The sequence below is a fragment of the Trachemys scripta genome, chromosome 6 (genome assembly GCF_013100865.1).
Source record: "Trachemys scripta elegans isolate TJP31775 chromosome 6, CAS_Tse_1.0, whole genome shotgun sequence".
In the NCBI taxonomy this organism is placed as follows: domain Eukaryota; kingdom Metazoa; phylum Chordata; order Testudines; family Emydidae; genus Trachemys; species Trachemys scripta.
The window spans coordinates 88,996,395-89,010,559 of NC_048303.1; the positions used below are offsets into that span (position 1 = coordinate 88,996,395).

The window sequence follows — 14,165 nt, forward strand, 5'->3', positions numbered from 1 at the left end:
GGAGCCAGACATGCTGGTCTGAGTGGCACGATAAGGGGGCTGGGGGGTTGGATGGGGCGGAGGTTCGGGGGGGGGCAGTCTGGGGCAGGGAGAAGGGGGGGTAAGATGGGTCAGGGGTTGGGGTGGCAGTCAGGGGACAGGCAGCGGTTGGATAGGCATGGGAGTCCCGGGGATTTCAGGGGACAGGTAGGGGGTGGGGTCCTAGTGGGGAAGTTGGGGCGGTCTCAGGAGGGGGCAGTTGGGGACAAGGAGAAGGGAGGCTTAGATAGGGGGTGGGGTCCCAGGAGGGGGTGATCAGGGGACAGGGTGCAGGGGGGGTTGGATGGGTTGGGGTTTCTGTGGGGGGCAGTCGGAGGGAGTGGATGGGGGCAGGGTGGAGCTACCCCCTCCCTCCCTGTGGAGTGTCCTATTTTTTGAATGTTAAAATATGGTATCCCTAGCCTTCAGAGTGCAGCCCTCCATTCATAGCAGGCTGCAGCATGGGGTCTCAGCTACCTCACTCCCTCTCCCTCTTTCCTGTTGGTAGTGGCCAAGGGAATGCTGGGAAATGTAGTTCTTTCCCTGCTCCAGGGCTGGCTCTATAGGCAGGGAGCTAACCAAGGAACTACAGTTCCCCGGGCCCTCTGTTGGTTCTCAGCTCCCATGCTGGATCCCTGCTGCCCCTGCAAATGGGCTGCCCCATGCACGTGCTTGCTTTGCTGGTGCCTAGAGTCGCCCCTGGTGTAGACAAGCCCTTAGAGAGGAGGGGGATGCAGGGCAAAGGAATTAAAGGGTGGAGAATTCATGTTCCGTAGCCACTGCCAACTCCCAACCCTGCCACAGTTGCTTCTGTTGCCAGTGGCTAGTGACTGCTTCAAAGTCTCCCATCTTGCCTCCTTGCTCCTATGGCAGTCCCAAATGTAGCTCTCATGTATGTTGCTGCAGGTTCAATCAGCAATCTGCTAGCTCGGGATTTTCTGTTCTGTTCCTATGGCACGTTGCACAACTGTGGAGAATACCAGTGGCGGTGCCCATACAGCCCTATGCCAAACAATATGTAGTTTTCTGCTGACTAGGAGGGGAGAGGAACTTAAATACAAGAGAACAATTTAAAAAAAAAAGTGGAGGGGAAAAACAAGACAAACAATGATGAGAAAGGGAACTCAGAAAAAGGAACCAAGTAGAAATGCTGTGCTGGGGTCAAATGAATCCAATGAGCTGGGAAGGAATTCAGTGGGATTTACTCAGTTTATAGTGCCCAAGAAAACTGGAGAGAGGAGGGCTGTTTGAGATCTGAAGGAGTTCAGCTTATGTGCCAATTTGAGTTGCTAAAATTTTGGGGTAGGAGGACCTTCCAAACAGTTCCTCTGAGGTCACTGTGCCATATGAGTTCCCCACATGCCTGATATCCAGTAGATAGGGATGCTCTTCAAAAATTGCCAGAGGAAATTCACAAACTGAAATTAAGCTGAGCAGAAAGATCCTGCAGCAGACTTTCCAACACAACTTACATCTGCTTTAGGATGGCATGGGGCATGGGGGTTTCTGCAGGCAGACAGCCTCTGCATGCTGGAGAAGGGGGTTTCTGAAAACCCTGATAAGCCAGGTGGAGTGGAGACAGGGACTTAAGTAAGGGCCGGGGAGTGGAGTTGGGGACTATTAGATCAATATTTTAAATGTATCCAGTGGCACAAAATCATTGTTTGGGGAGTGCAAGTGCTCAGCATGCAATCTTCCCATATGTAGGTGGGAACAGTAGCCCCAGAGGGACCTATCTGCAATTTGGCAATCTGCAAATCCCATCTCTCGCTACTCCTCCTGAGTTCCACATGCTATGTCTTAATTACTTGGGTTTTGCGTGATATGGGATGAATTACATCTAGAATTAAAGTATATGCAAGGTGTCTAACAAGAGACAATTTCTGGCCTAAATACCAAATGAAAATTTTATGCTTTTGGCCTTCTGGCAAATGAGCATTAACACTCAGAAATGGATTTTAAACAAATTCAATTACATAATTTCGTTCTTTAATATTGACAGTTTCACATAATAGAGCCCTCAGGCAGTGAAACTGGCAAACTCATTTTCATAGCTGCCAAGTTTGGTGCAGCTCCATGTGTGATGTTTATACAAATTAGTGAACTAATTTGATTATTTTGTAAATAAGTTGCATATAGCCATAAACTCCTACTTAGAAAATGGTGTGGATGTATGTAGTGGTGCCAAAGGGCACACTGATCCTGCTAAATGAGTTCTCTCTCTTTTTTTCTCTGAGTTTTCCATGAGATGTGGGACAGACCTGCCAAATTCATAAATGTCACACGAGATGCATGATACTTGGTGGGGCCGTATTTTGGTCTCCTGTGCACACTGATCCCAGATGCTGGTAGTTTCTTCTAATAAGGAAACGATATGTCAGAATTTTGAACACAGCCTTCAGCCTGGAAGGAAATAAGAGTGAAATTCTAGCATAGCTCTCTTTAGATGCCTTTTGACACTTTCAAATGCTTTTGTTTCAAGCAATATCAAGGAATAATCTGGGTTAAATAGTCTTTACTCCAGTATAGATGATATTTCAGTTCCCCTTCTCATTGTTTAAATGGCTTTTTTTTAAGGTACTGGATAAAACCACAGCTTTACATTCTTATTGGCCTTCCCTTTTATTTCACAAGTAAAATTTTCACTCAACTGAGCTCGGTTTGTACTCTAAAGCTGTGGTTCTCAAACTAGGGCTGCTGCTTGTGTAGGGAAAGCCCCTGGCGGGCCAGGCTGGTTTATTTACCTGCCGCGTCTGCAGGTCCGGACGATTGCAGCTCCCACTGGCCGCGGTTCGCTGCTCCAGGCCAATGGGGGCTGCGGGAAGCAGCGCGGACCGAGGGACGTGCTGGCTGCCCTTCCTGCAGCCCCCATTGGCCTGGAGCAGCGAACCATGGCCAGTATTTGTAAAAGTTGATGTGTATAGTGCAGTTGGTCAAGTTTTATAAAGCTTGTAGATTTCAATGTATTAACAATTCTGAGACATAACAGGTAGTCATGATGTTTGTTTGTTTGAAAGAACCAGTTTTTCTTTTGCCATAACAGTCCATAGTCTATTTACCATCCATGCAGTGATGAGACCACTGCTGTTTTCCATTTCCTGGATTTCCTTTTTTCCCCCCATCCATGACAATATGAAACTCGACTGTGCTGAGGCCCCCAACTGATTCATGGTTTGTTGTATCGTAAGCAGTGTTTCAGGCTCTAGTCCTTGAAGATATTAAATTCTGGATTCAGAGGGAATGTCAGACATTTTATTTCAGGAAGATAACTTGAGTCCAGACCAGTCCTGCCATATGTGCTAGTATGTCCCCTCTTCTTAGAATTCTCTTTTAGGTGACTGGAACTTCTGTTTCTGTTCACTTTCTTGCTGATTTAATAGATCTACTATTGGAAATTAGTTCATATTATTGTGCCTGTGATTGTGGATTACTATATCTACTTGGGTACAGCTTTGAATTCTTTCTGACGTTACTGTGTGGCAACTTCAGATGCATTGTCTTGTTCAGTAGATGAAGGTCACATATATAAGTGCTACCAAGTCTCATTTTCTTAGTCACCTTATTCTTTCTCTGACCTGTGATTTTCCCCCCCTTCCCCTGCCTCCTCTGGATTGTTCACACTTTTTTCCCCTGTTCAGCATTTGCAATCTAGGCATCATTATTTCCAAAGATATTCTGTAAAAGATGCTAAAGATGTTTATGATTCCACCTTTCTTAACTCTCCCTTATATGTTGGCTTTCCTTTCAAAAGAAACGTTCTCATTCCTGTTACTGTTTTTAAGATAATGAGCCATAAAAAGTGAATGACGTTGGTTTTTAGCAACCTAGTTGCAGGACTCTGGTTCGGTGTGCACTAATCAGTATGGTCATCTCATAGGTTGCAACAATGTGACATCTTGGCATCTTCTATTTAGGTGGCCAGCTCTCTCCTCACATTATCAACAAAATTATAATAATGTAAATCAAGATTTAAAGTTGTAAAGAGCCTGCTGATAGAAGCTCAGTAATTTTAGTCATCATCCCAGGTGGGAATTTTTTTAATTGGTGAATGTAAAAACTGCTAACCACTGCATATTAGCAGAGACTTTTGGACATACAGATTGTGCACATTTCCTTGTTTGTTTATAAACCAACTAAGCAAATGGTACAGCATCAGTCAAAGCAATACATCATAATTAGGTGTGTAGCAAGATCAGATTATGTGGCAGATCAGAAAAAGTGGGCCAAACATTCATACTATAATTCACTTTTTTCTTTTAATTTGTAGGGCCCGTGTTTGCTTTCAAGGGTGGGTGGGTGTATGAATATGGAAGCCATGCAAGGTACTAATCTTTTAGCTTCTTCTGAAATGTGTAATGCAAGACTTTTCATTTCTATAAAATAGCCTGCATTTTAAGACAGAGATTGAAGGTGACGAGACTGCCAGATTCTCACTACTCAGTGCTTTACCTGCAAGGATCAATAGTCTTAAGTAGTTATTCATTCTGTTTCCTAAGTTTCTAAAACTGTTTCTTGGCGCTGAAATCTTCTCCAATAGTCTTACTATGTTCTCACTCTTGTAATCTCTTTTCCTAAATTAATGATTAATCTTCTGGGAAACTGGAATCAGATGTTTTTGAACTGGCTGGCAGTATTGTATAAAATAGCTTCCAGAGCAGTTGAAGGTCCAAATATCTCTTTTGTGCAGCACTCTTGAATTATCATTCCTTCATCTCAAAAATGAATTCCTTCTTGGGATCCACTCTTAAGACTGCTACATTTTAGAGAAACAAATTTAAACTTGGAAAGACTTTATTAATTTTCCACCAACATCAAAACTCCCTTCAGAGCAAAGTTTCAAACATATGTTAATTGCTTCAAAGATGCTGTCCGTCTTCAGTAATGCTTAGCTATCTGAGAAGCTCTAGTTTAGTTTCAGTTCTGACCATACTACCAAAATGGTGCTTATTAGGTATTGTGAGTTTATTTACCAGACTTGCCTCTGCTCCTTCAGCCTTCATCCAACTTTTACGGTGAACAAAGTATTGGCTTGACTGCATTATGCACTAATGACTATTAATGGATCTCTTGGGTTCAGTGCTTGGTTTTTATTACCAGTCTGTCTTAATGAACTCAGTTCACTGCTATTCATAATAGTCTCACTTATGATCCAATCATTGCTCAGCATGAAGATGATTCACTGCTTGGTTTTGTAGCATTAACAAGATACTCTAGCAAGTATTTTTCTTTAGAATGAGGAGGACTGTAATTTCTATAGGGCATTGATCTGAGTCCTATTCTTAGCTCTGCAACAGTTCTGCTGGGTGACTCTGGGCAAGTCACTTCACCTCTCTCTGCTTCAGTTCCCCCATCAGTCAAATGGGGATGATGTTACTGACTTCCTTTGTAAAGTGCTTTGAGATCTACAGATGAAGGGCTATATAAGAGGTAGGACTATTATCATTTATTCTGACCTGTTTCCTAAACATCACTGGTAATTAGCTACAGGGATTAACATACGATAATTTATTCATTAAGCAGTTTATCACAACTTTAAAGAGACATATAGACAATGACATTATTTCACCCAAGATTCAGCTAAATGTTAATATTCCCTTTTGATCTCTGAATCAACAGCTATAGTGATAGACAGGAACTGTCTGTTTATATAGCTAACATTTAACAAAATATGAGTACACACATGCAATTAGTATCACCGCTAATTCTCTAACAATACAGGTTTGCATTTCAAACTCTTAGCCTATCTGCCATGAAATGGCCCTAATTATCATTTGTATACTTTTCTAACATGTCTCTAAAGGTTGGCTCTGGGTCATTTAGCCTGCAAGCTGCTTAACCCTTTCTGGCCATGTGTCACACTTTGTAAAAGATTCGTTGCAATTATATAACAGTGGGAGTGTCCCTCCTGCTGCCTCCCTACCAGATCTCAAAGGAAAACTCAACAAGTATGAATCCTCACAAAAGAAGAAACCAAAGAAAAGGATTTATATGAGACCACGTGAATTGAAACCACTGAGATTTGTGTAGCTTTAGTTTTAGGTATAAATCCAAATATGACAAAAGTTAATCCTTAGACGGATACTATGGATCTGTTTCTGTATGTCCTGCGCTTGTTCTAGAGCCAGGTCTCGATGTTACTGAGAATTATGTGAAGCTTACACTCAGGTTATTACTCTACTATTACTACTACTCTATTACTCTTCCCATTCTTTACATTTTAAGTTACTGGTGTAGTATATGCTGCTGCCTCTTTAAAAAGTACTGTATGTGAGCATCACCCTTTCATATTGGCAGTGAAAATATTACACACTGGGAAACTGACGAGAAGAAATCTGCCTGAACCACAATATTGAACCTGCTATCCCCAGCTCCTCTCTAAATTTTAGAAAAGCTGGGATTCACATCCAGATTCATTTGTTGATGTCATATGTTGTAGCTCAGTTCTATCTAAGGGACTGACTCAGAACACCTGGATTTTGGAGGAGTAGGTCTCCAAATCTGGATCTGTACTCTTACAGTTGAGGTCTGTCTATACAAAAAGCCACCCAGTAAATCTAGCAATATAGCTCTGTCTTCCATATTAGCTCCAGTCTCTCTGTAACTTTGTACTGTGTATCAGCCTTACCACTTCCATGAAACTTCTGCTAAATTTTGCCATCAGTGTATCTGATTTGTGGGCACGGGATAAATTGACAGAAGAAAGTAAGTTGCAACACTGAGAAAACAGTAACATAAATAGAGTAGCGGAAGAGTGAAATTCACTCTCGAATGCATGTGTGCTCACTGTTCCAAAGAGATTATTTGAACTGGTTCTTTGATAAAGAAAATGTCTCATTTCCCAAAGGTGAGATCTGTGTAATGGGCTGTGGCTGTATAGATATTGCCGTTTTCAGTGTGGATTGAACCCTGGAGAGGTTTACCATGAAAAGCACAGGCCTCTACTACTAGAACTAAAGGAGAACCCCTATACAACTGTGGGGAAGTAGCTGATTGCATAGTCACTTTGGCTTGTTACTTGAGGTGGTTATATGTATTAGGCAATTGTATTACTCATGGACCATCCTGATGTGTTCATGGGCACGAGTCCAGGGAGGAAGGTACATGCATACATAAGTGCGTGTGTCTTGAAACCCAAATGTGTAGGTATTTGTCTGGGTTTGTACAAGCTCAAATTGGGAACACATTCTTGAAAATTTGTAGGTTTTGAATAGTTAAGCCTAAAATAACACATGAAATGTGTATTAGAATGGCCATTATCTTTATATTGTATTTACTTCTCACCACAGCAGATCTCTTTGAAGTGCAGAATTTGAAAAAAAGTACCTTACACCTCCTAGCCTCAGGACTAAGCCCAATGGTGTGGGGTGGGGTGTATGTGTGCTGTTATGTATCTCTCCTTCCTTCTAGTGCAGGGGTAGGCAACCTATGGCATGCGTGCCAAAGGTGGCACATGACCTGATTTTCAGTGGCACTCACACTGCGTGGGTCCTCGTCACCGGTCCCGGGGGCTCTGCATTTTAATTTAACTTTAAATGAAACTTTTTAAACACGTTAAAACCCTTATTTACTTTACCTACAACAATAGTTTAGTTATATATTATAGACTTATAGAAAGAGACCTTCTAAAAACGTTAAAATGTATGACTGTCACGCGAAACCTTAAATTAGAGTGAATAAATGAAGACTCGGCACACCACTTCTGAAAGGTTGCCGGCCCCTGCACTAGTGGAACTTCCTGCTTTTTAAGAGAATAAATATAGTGTATTTGATGGACAGTATGTTACCATTAACTTTATGTTGAATTACTGTTTTTAAATGTAACTTACTAAATCTCTTTGCTTTTTTTTGTGCTACCTTTCCCATCCTGGCCTCACTGTAGTTTTTCTCTTTCATGTTCTATACCATAGTATATTTTTCTACATTATTTTGACTGTCTGTACCCTCTTTCCCTTCTCTCTCAATCCACTTTCTTATGTCCTTTTCTTTCCTTACACTATGTGCTCCACCTTTTCCCCTATGCTTTTTCTCATTTGTCCCCCAAAATCTCTTCCCCTCCCCCCCCCCCCGACACTCACTCATTCAGCTCTACCAATGCATTTACTTACTTGTAGGTCTTGAAAAAATTACTAGACACTTAACTGATAGAGGTTTACACTAAAATTACACAGAGGATTACACTATAATGAGAGGAGCAACTGTCTGGAAACAGTGAGATAGTATCTCCTCCCGACTCCCAAATATCAGGGAAAAGGGAAAGTGCTGGGATTTCTATCAGGGTATTGTCTCTGAAAACACTGGAGCTTAGATACTATGGTGATGAGTGGCAGTTTAAAACCCTGTTTGAGGGCTTCATCTTTGGTAGCCCCTGCTTTGTAGATGCCAGATAAATTTGAATCTTTCCAGCCATTTTCAGGTTGCTGGCAGGGCATACACACATGCAAACTGCGTCACATGCTCACCTCCTGACAGCTGCAAGGATGGTTCTGGGAGAATTTGATCATTTACCATTTTCCAACCCTCTGATTTTGGATGTTCCTCTCCAAAGAGTAGTGCTGTGCTTACCTCAGCTGAAGAGTTCTTAAAAGTATATTCTTGTTAAGCCAAATAGTTAGATCATCATCACTAAAGTTGTAGAAAGTAGGGTTTATGGGTAGATTTCATTTCGCACACAGTGTGGTATAGTATATCTGCATTTAGTGACACCCAAATGCTAAAGATGCAAAAGAAGGAAAAATTGCTGAAGTTCCTGCATTCTGTTTTGTTGCTACTGCTCGATTCCTACTTTTTTTCTTTGCAATTCCACTGGTTAGAGCAGCAGGTTCTGAACCAAAGGTGTGACCCAAAAGTGGTTTGTTAGAGGATGTTTACAGGACTGCCTGCACCAGCTGAGGAACCAGTAAAATTCCACTGTTGCTAAGACCCTATGGGAACCCAGGGCTGTGGAGAGGAGGAGTAACTCTCACCTTTCTTCCTCCTGCTGCATCTACTTCTGCCCCCCTCCCCGCCTTCCCCAGCACAGCTCACAAAGGCCTGTGGTATATGAATGGTAGGGGGTGAATTTTCAGCCATTTTGTGGATCACGGGGGCGGGGGGGGGGGAGTTTGAGAACCACTGTACTGGAGAATAAATTTCTCCCTTAAATCACCCGTTTTTAGTGCATGCTTAGGACAGTTTTAAATTGTAGATATCTATACTTCTGTTTGTGTTATGTGTTTAACTTTTTAAAAATTTCTAAAGTATTTTTTTCCTCTTCAGCTGATGGAGTCTGTGTGTTTAAATGCTTGGTTAACAGAGACACTGAATACTGTCGTGTGGGCAAAGAGTCTGTCCTAATTACACTGGGGTACAACAGTGCCTTACTCCAATTCAAGTCACATTCTGGTAAGTGCTTGCCGCATCACGGACATCTTGCATTTCTGAGAATCGTCTTTCTCTCCCTTTGCTGCTCTATGAATATTTTTACTAAAACTCCTCCTATCTTTTCCCTCTGTTCTACATTATCTATTACACACTGCAATATGTTATGAAGTTCATGATCCATGTGACTTGACATATCACTCTCAGATTCTAACCAGCCATTGACATACAAGGCATCAATTTTCAAAAACACCACCAGAAACCCATTCTTATTCTTGAGAACAGATAACAATTTGAATATGGTATTCTTAACATTTCATCCTTGATAAATGTAAGTAAGCCTCTGTGTGTAAGAGCCAGCAGTTTTTTAATTGTCCTGAAAGCTGTCCTTACCTTAAGGTTAAGCTCTTCATCTGTACAATTATGTCATTGAACAGTTTGATAATTCAAATGCTTTTGAAACCAGCAATTCCTTACTGTTTTTAGCTTTTCTACCAAAATATAAGCATCTACGCTCATTGGTGTACTGTAACATACATCTGCAGTTTGTGTGTATTCTGTTTCTGTACATTAGTGTACTACTGATGCTGAAAAAGAATCCCACTGTCATTCTTTTAAAAAATCATTTATCAACTGCATTTAAGTGAACTTGTGAAACTTTAATAATTGCAGTTCCACTTGACCAAATTCATCCTAAGTCTAACAGCAGCAAAATTTATTTTAATATAATTTTATTATGATAGCCATATGCATAAATAAGAGAAATGTTCTCACATTGACTTTTCAAAGCTTGCTTAGTTCCTGTGCAGGGAAATTCAAAAGCCTAGTTCATTTATTCCGAGGAATGTGCATTGCAGACCAAATGTAATTTTGACATAGCATGACTAGAATTCTCACTCTCCTATCACATACCCAACACCATATACAAGAAAAAACAACTCGACTCAACGCATTCAGCCAGCAAATTGGACTGAAAATCAACCGCAATAAGATAGATATCATGACCTTTAATAGTGCCTCACCATCACCAGTACGGATAGAGGATTATGTTCTCACCAATGTAGAAACAGTCACATACTTGGGCAGCACCATCAGCCAGGATTGTGGAACAAGCCAGGACATCCTGAACAAAATCAGTAATGCCAGGAACACCTTCAGGAGCTTAAATAAGAGTTTGGAAATCATCAAAATAACACCAAAACCAAACTCAAGAGCTGCGTACTTTCAACACTACTTTATAGTGCAGAATGCTGGGGAATGAGAAATTATGACATGTCCAAACCGTCTTCATTCCATACAACCTGCCTCAGAAAAATGCTCCATATCATTTGGCCCAGAACAATCTCAAACCAAGATCTATTGACACAGTGCAGCCAAGAGGATCTGAGCACCACCATTATCAGGAGACGTTAGAGTTGGTTTGGCCATGTTCTTTGGATGGAAACTGATTCCATCACCAGAGTAGCAAAAAGGCGGACACCTGAAGGCAAGCAAAAATGAGGCCGCCCGAAAACAACATGGTGAAGAGCTGTGGAAGCCAAGGTGAAAAACCTGGAGCACAGCTGGAGAACCACTGAAAGACTTGCCAGAAACAGACAGGAGTGGAGGAACTTCGTTGCTGCCCTAAACGCCAGAGGCGTAATGGGAACATGATGACGATGATGAATAGAATTTTCCTCTTTCTAGATCACGTGGTCTTTGGTCAGGTACCATAACCATTTCCACCACCACCTCCTGTCAGTTTTTAAAATCGGTGTATTATTAAATCATCTCACTTGCATCTATAAGGGAAAATCATTCATGCATACTCCTACATTGCTAGAGCAACACAGTTACAACATACAATTACAGCTCGATATTGTTTCCCACAAAATAGTGTCACAATTGAGAAGAAATAATACTTTAAAAAAAAAATGAAAATGCCAAAACAGTGTTTATAGAACAATTCAGTAATAAATGGGGACTTGACAAATAATCAGAATAGCTGTGTGGATAAATTATTGGATAAATCGTCAGTGCCAGGGTTGGAATAATTTATTTTAAAATCCTGACTGTTCTTGACCTTTTCCAGTGTTTGACATTATACAGTACACCAATGTAAAACCACACTTTGACCTTTCAGTTATCTGTTTGCTAAATTTCCAAGCTGTTTAACAGATCTTTCCGTAAATAATCTGTGATGTATGTCTTGAGGATTTAGCCTGACAAGTTTTTCTTTTTTTAATGTTTTCTGTATTCTCCGAAGTGTCTCATTTAGTCATAAAGGTCCCAATTCTGCAGAGCATTTTAGGTTTAGGAGATCAGGGCACAAGGAGTCTGTTTTTAATTCTACTTCCCTCTGCCACAAACAGCAGGAAAGGATCACTCCAAACAAGCACTCAAAAGTGTCAACAATGTCCCCTACCCAACTCGCTGCGTTCCAAAGGTCTGGTCATTAGATGGCAAATGCAGTTTTGCCAGGAAAGAAAGATTTCATGAGGTTTGGTCCTACTCTTTAGAGAGAGATGATTTAGTTATTAATACAGCTTCATATTATGGAACTGTTAGCTAAAAATTTTATAAGAAATTGAGAATACAGTATTACATGCAGCTAGTCGGAAACAAGCCATTGTCCAATGTTCTCTTTATTATATTTGAAAATGGGAAAAAAATAAATTGAAATGTCCATGTAAATCCATGCAAGTTACTTTACCCAGAGACACAAAAAAAAGTCTGAGTTTAAAAAAATACCCTGTTGATATCAAATATAATGTATCAGCTACTGAGTAAACTTGAAGTTGCCAATAAAAATGGCATTTCTTTTTGCATGATTCCTGAATCACAAGTTAAACAATATTTTAAATGTATAAAGATACCATACTGCATAATACTGAACAGTGCCCCAATTGTGAGAAAGCTAACAACATTTTATGAATGAAAGATTATAGGGCAGCAGCCATTTTTTGTCTGGTGTCCTAGCCATAGGCCTTATTGGTGCATATAATTTTTTTTTTTAAATGAGAGAAAATAATGCTAACTTGAAGTGAAGACTTTGTCCTTTTAAATTTCAAGATATTTTTATAGTTATGAAAATATGTTTTAATAGCTGTGGGTGCTCAAAGTCCTATTTCTTTTCTAGATGGGGAAAAATTCATGCCCCACTTGTGCCCAGGCAGAGAACTGTTGTTCTGTGCCTTTCTGCTTCCAGCATTTAGACAGCAGTAAATCATAGATTGTATCCTCCATTTCCTGCTGAACATATGTGCAACATCTGAATAGCTTCAAGCAGGCCATAAAAATGAAAGTTAATGTATCTAGTACCTACAGGCTTTTCTTTCAAAAACAAAGATCATTTATTTGGAACAGATTAACCAACCAGTCTGTAGCCCATCTGTGGTAGGTTTGGTGTGTAGGTCTGCTCCATAGTACAGATGCCCTGCTTAATTTAGCACAGAATTACATGATGATGATAGGATAAATTGGTCTTCCAGGGTGGCCGTAGGAATGCAGATTCCTCCTTTACAATCCTTCTAGTCCTGGCATATTGCTATTTGAGGAGTGACTCCAGAAATCAAACAGACAAGCAAACAGTAGTTGTGTTTACACAGCCTAATCAACACAATTCTCAAATCCTTAAAAAAAAAAATCTGACAGCAACAATACTCTATGCTACATGCAAGTGGGTACGGTAAAAGGGGGGAAAGGAAATAGGTTAGCTATAGTTTTTCACTTTAAGTATTTGATGTTATTGATCTCCAGGCACAGAATTTTTACATATACAGTAAATATTAGATTTCCAAAAGAATGTATTTGCTATATAAATAAATTGTATCTGTTGATGCGATATAACGTATTTGATAATGACTTTTAAAAATTATGCCTGTACTTGAATGCAACAGCACATAGGCGTGTCAAAAATGCAAATATTCATATTACATTCCATGCAGAACACCTGTACATATTTGTTCCATTGTGGTGCCCAGACGTGGTTGTGAAATTTGCATGTAGAGACCACTTTGCTCACTAGAAAGGCTCTCTTATGGCTGTATTGTCCACTGATTAATTTGTTCATGTATTTTTGCACACCTCTATATTGAGTAATTTTTGGTTGCACTAGGTCTTTTAGCTGCGATTCTGAAAATAATCTGATTTTTGTTCATATACTTTTGCTTTTTCAACTTCAGCTGCACACTTAGGCCCTGTTTCAACAAAATATGTAAGCAAATGCTTAATGTTAAGCATGTGAGTAGTCTCATTGACTACTCGCATGCTTCAATGAGACTGGTCACATGCTTAAAGTTAAGCACCTGCTGCTTAAGTGTTTTGCTGATTCAGAATCTGAATATGCATCATGTGAAGTTCTGCTCCAATATAACTATGTAATCACTTGCTAGTTTCTTTTTAAAGTTCTGACTTTTTTCCATGAGACTCTAAAAAGAGGAGATGGCTTGCTTCACCTAGACCTGCTTTATTACAGTCAGTTTAGAACAGGGTTAAATTCACAGAATTTACTGAAAAAAATCTGAAATGTTACTAATGCATAAGAATAAAGTGTGACTGTATTGGAAAATGTAAAAATGCACCCCTAGTTTTGCAGATATAAATAGAGGTCCTGGTCCTGGAGTGCTCTGGCTGCTTTCACCTCTCTGCGGGTTCGCAGTGCCCTAAGTTTTAACCCAGTGGAGGATCTCTCCAGCATGAGTGGAACAAGCATTTGTTAGACATCAAAATATAGTTGTTCATTAAAATAGTTACCACTATGACCTGTCTTGCTTCCAGGGAGGTGTGTGCTTCCTCATTGTTTTCCAGGC

The 14,165-nt window shown here is 40.3% G+C and overlaps 1 protein-coding gene across 3 annotated transcripts in view; it reads left to right on the forward strand.

Annotated features, from left to right (window-relative positions):
* Positions 1 to 14,165, forward strand: part of LOC117878662 (histone-arginine methyltransferase CARM1-like) — a 125,993-nt gene that overhangs the window by 31,692 nt on the left and 80,136 nt on the right. For 2 of the 3 annotated variants that reach the window (XM_034772989.1, XM_034772987.1), the window contains exon 2: positions 9,274 to 9,399. The exons of the other annotated variant lie outside the window; for it this stretch is intronic. In XM_034772989.1, coding sequence (XP_034628880.1) covers positions 9,274 to 9,399 — 126 coding nt within the window. The remainder of the gene's footprint in view (positions 1 to 9,273; positions 9,400 to 14,165) is intronic. 3 annotated transcript variants of the gene reach the window in all.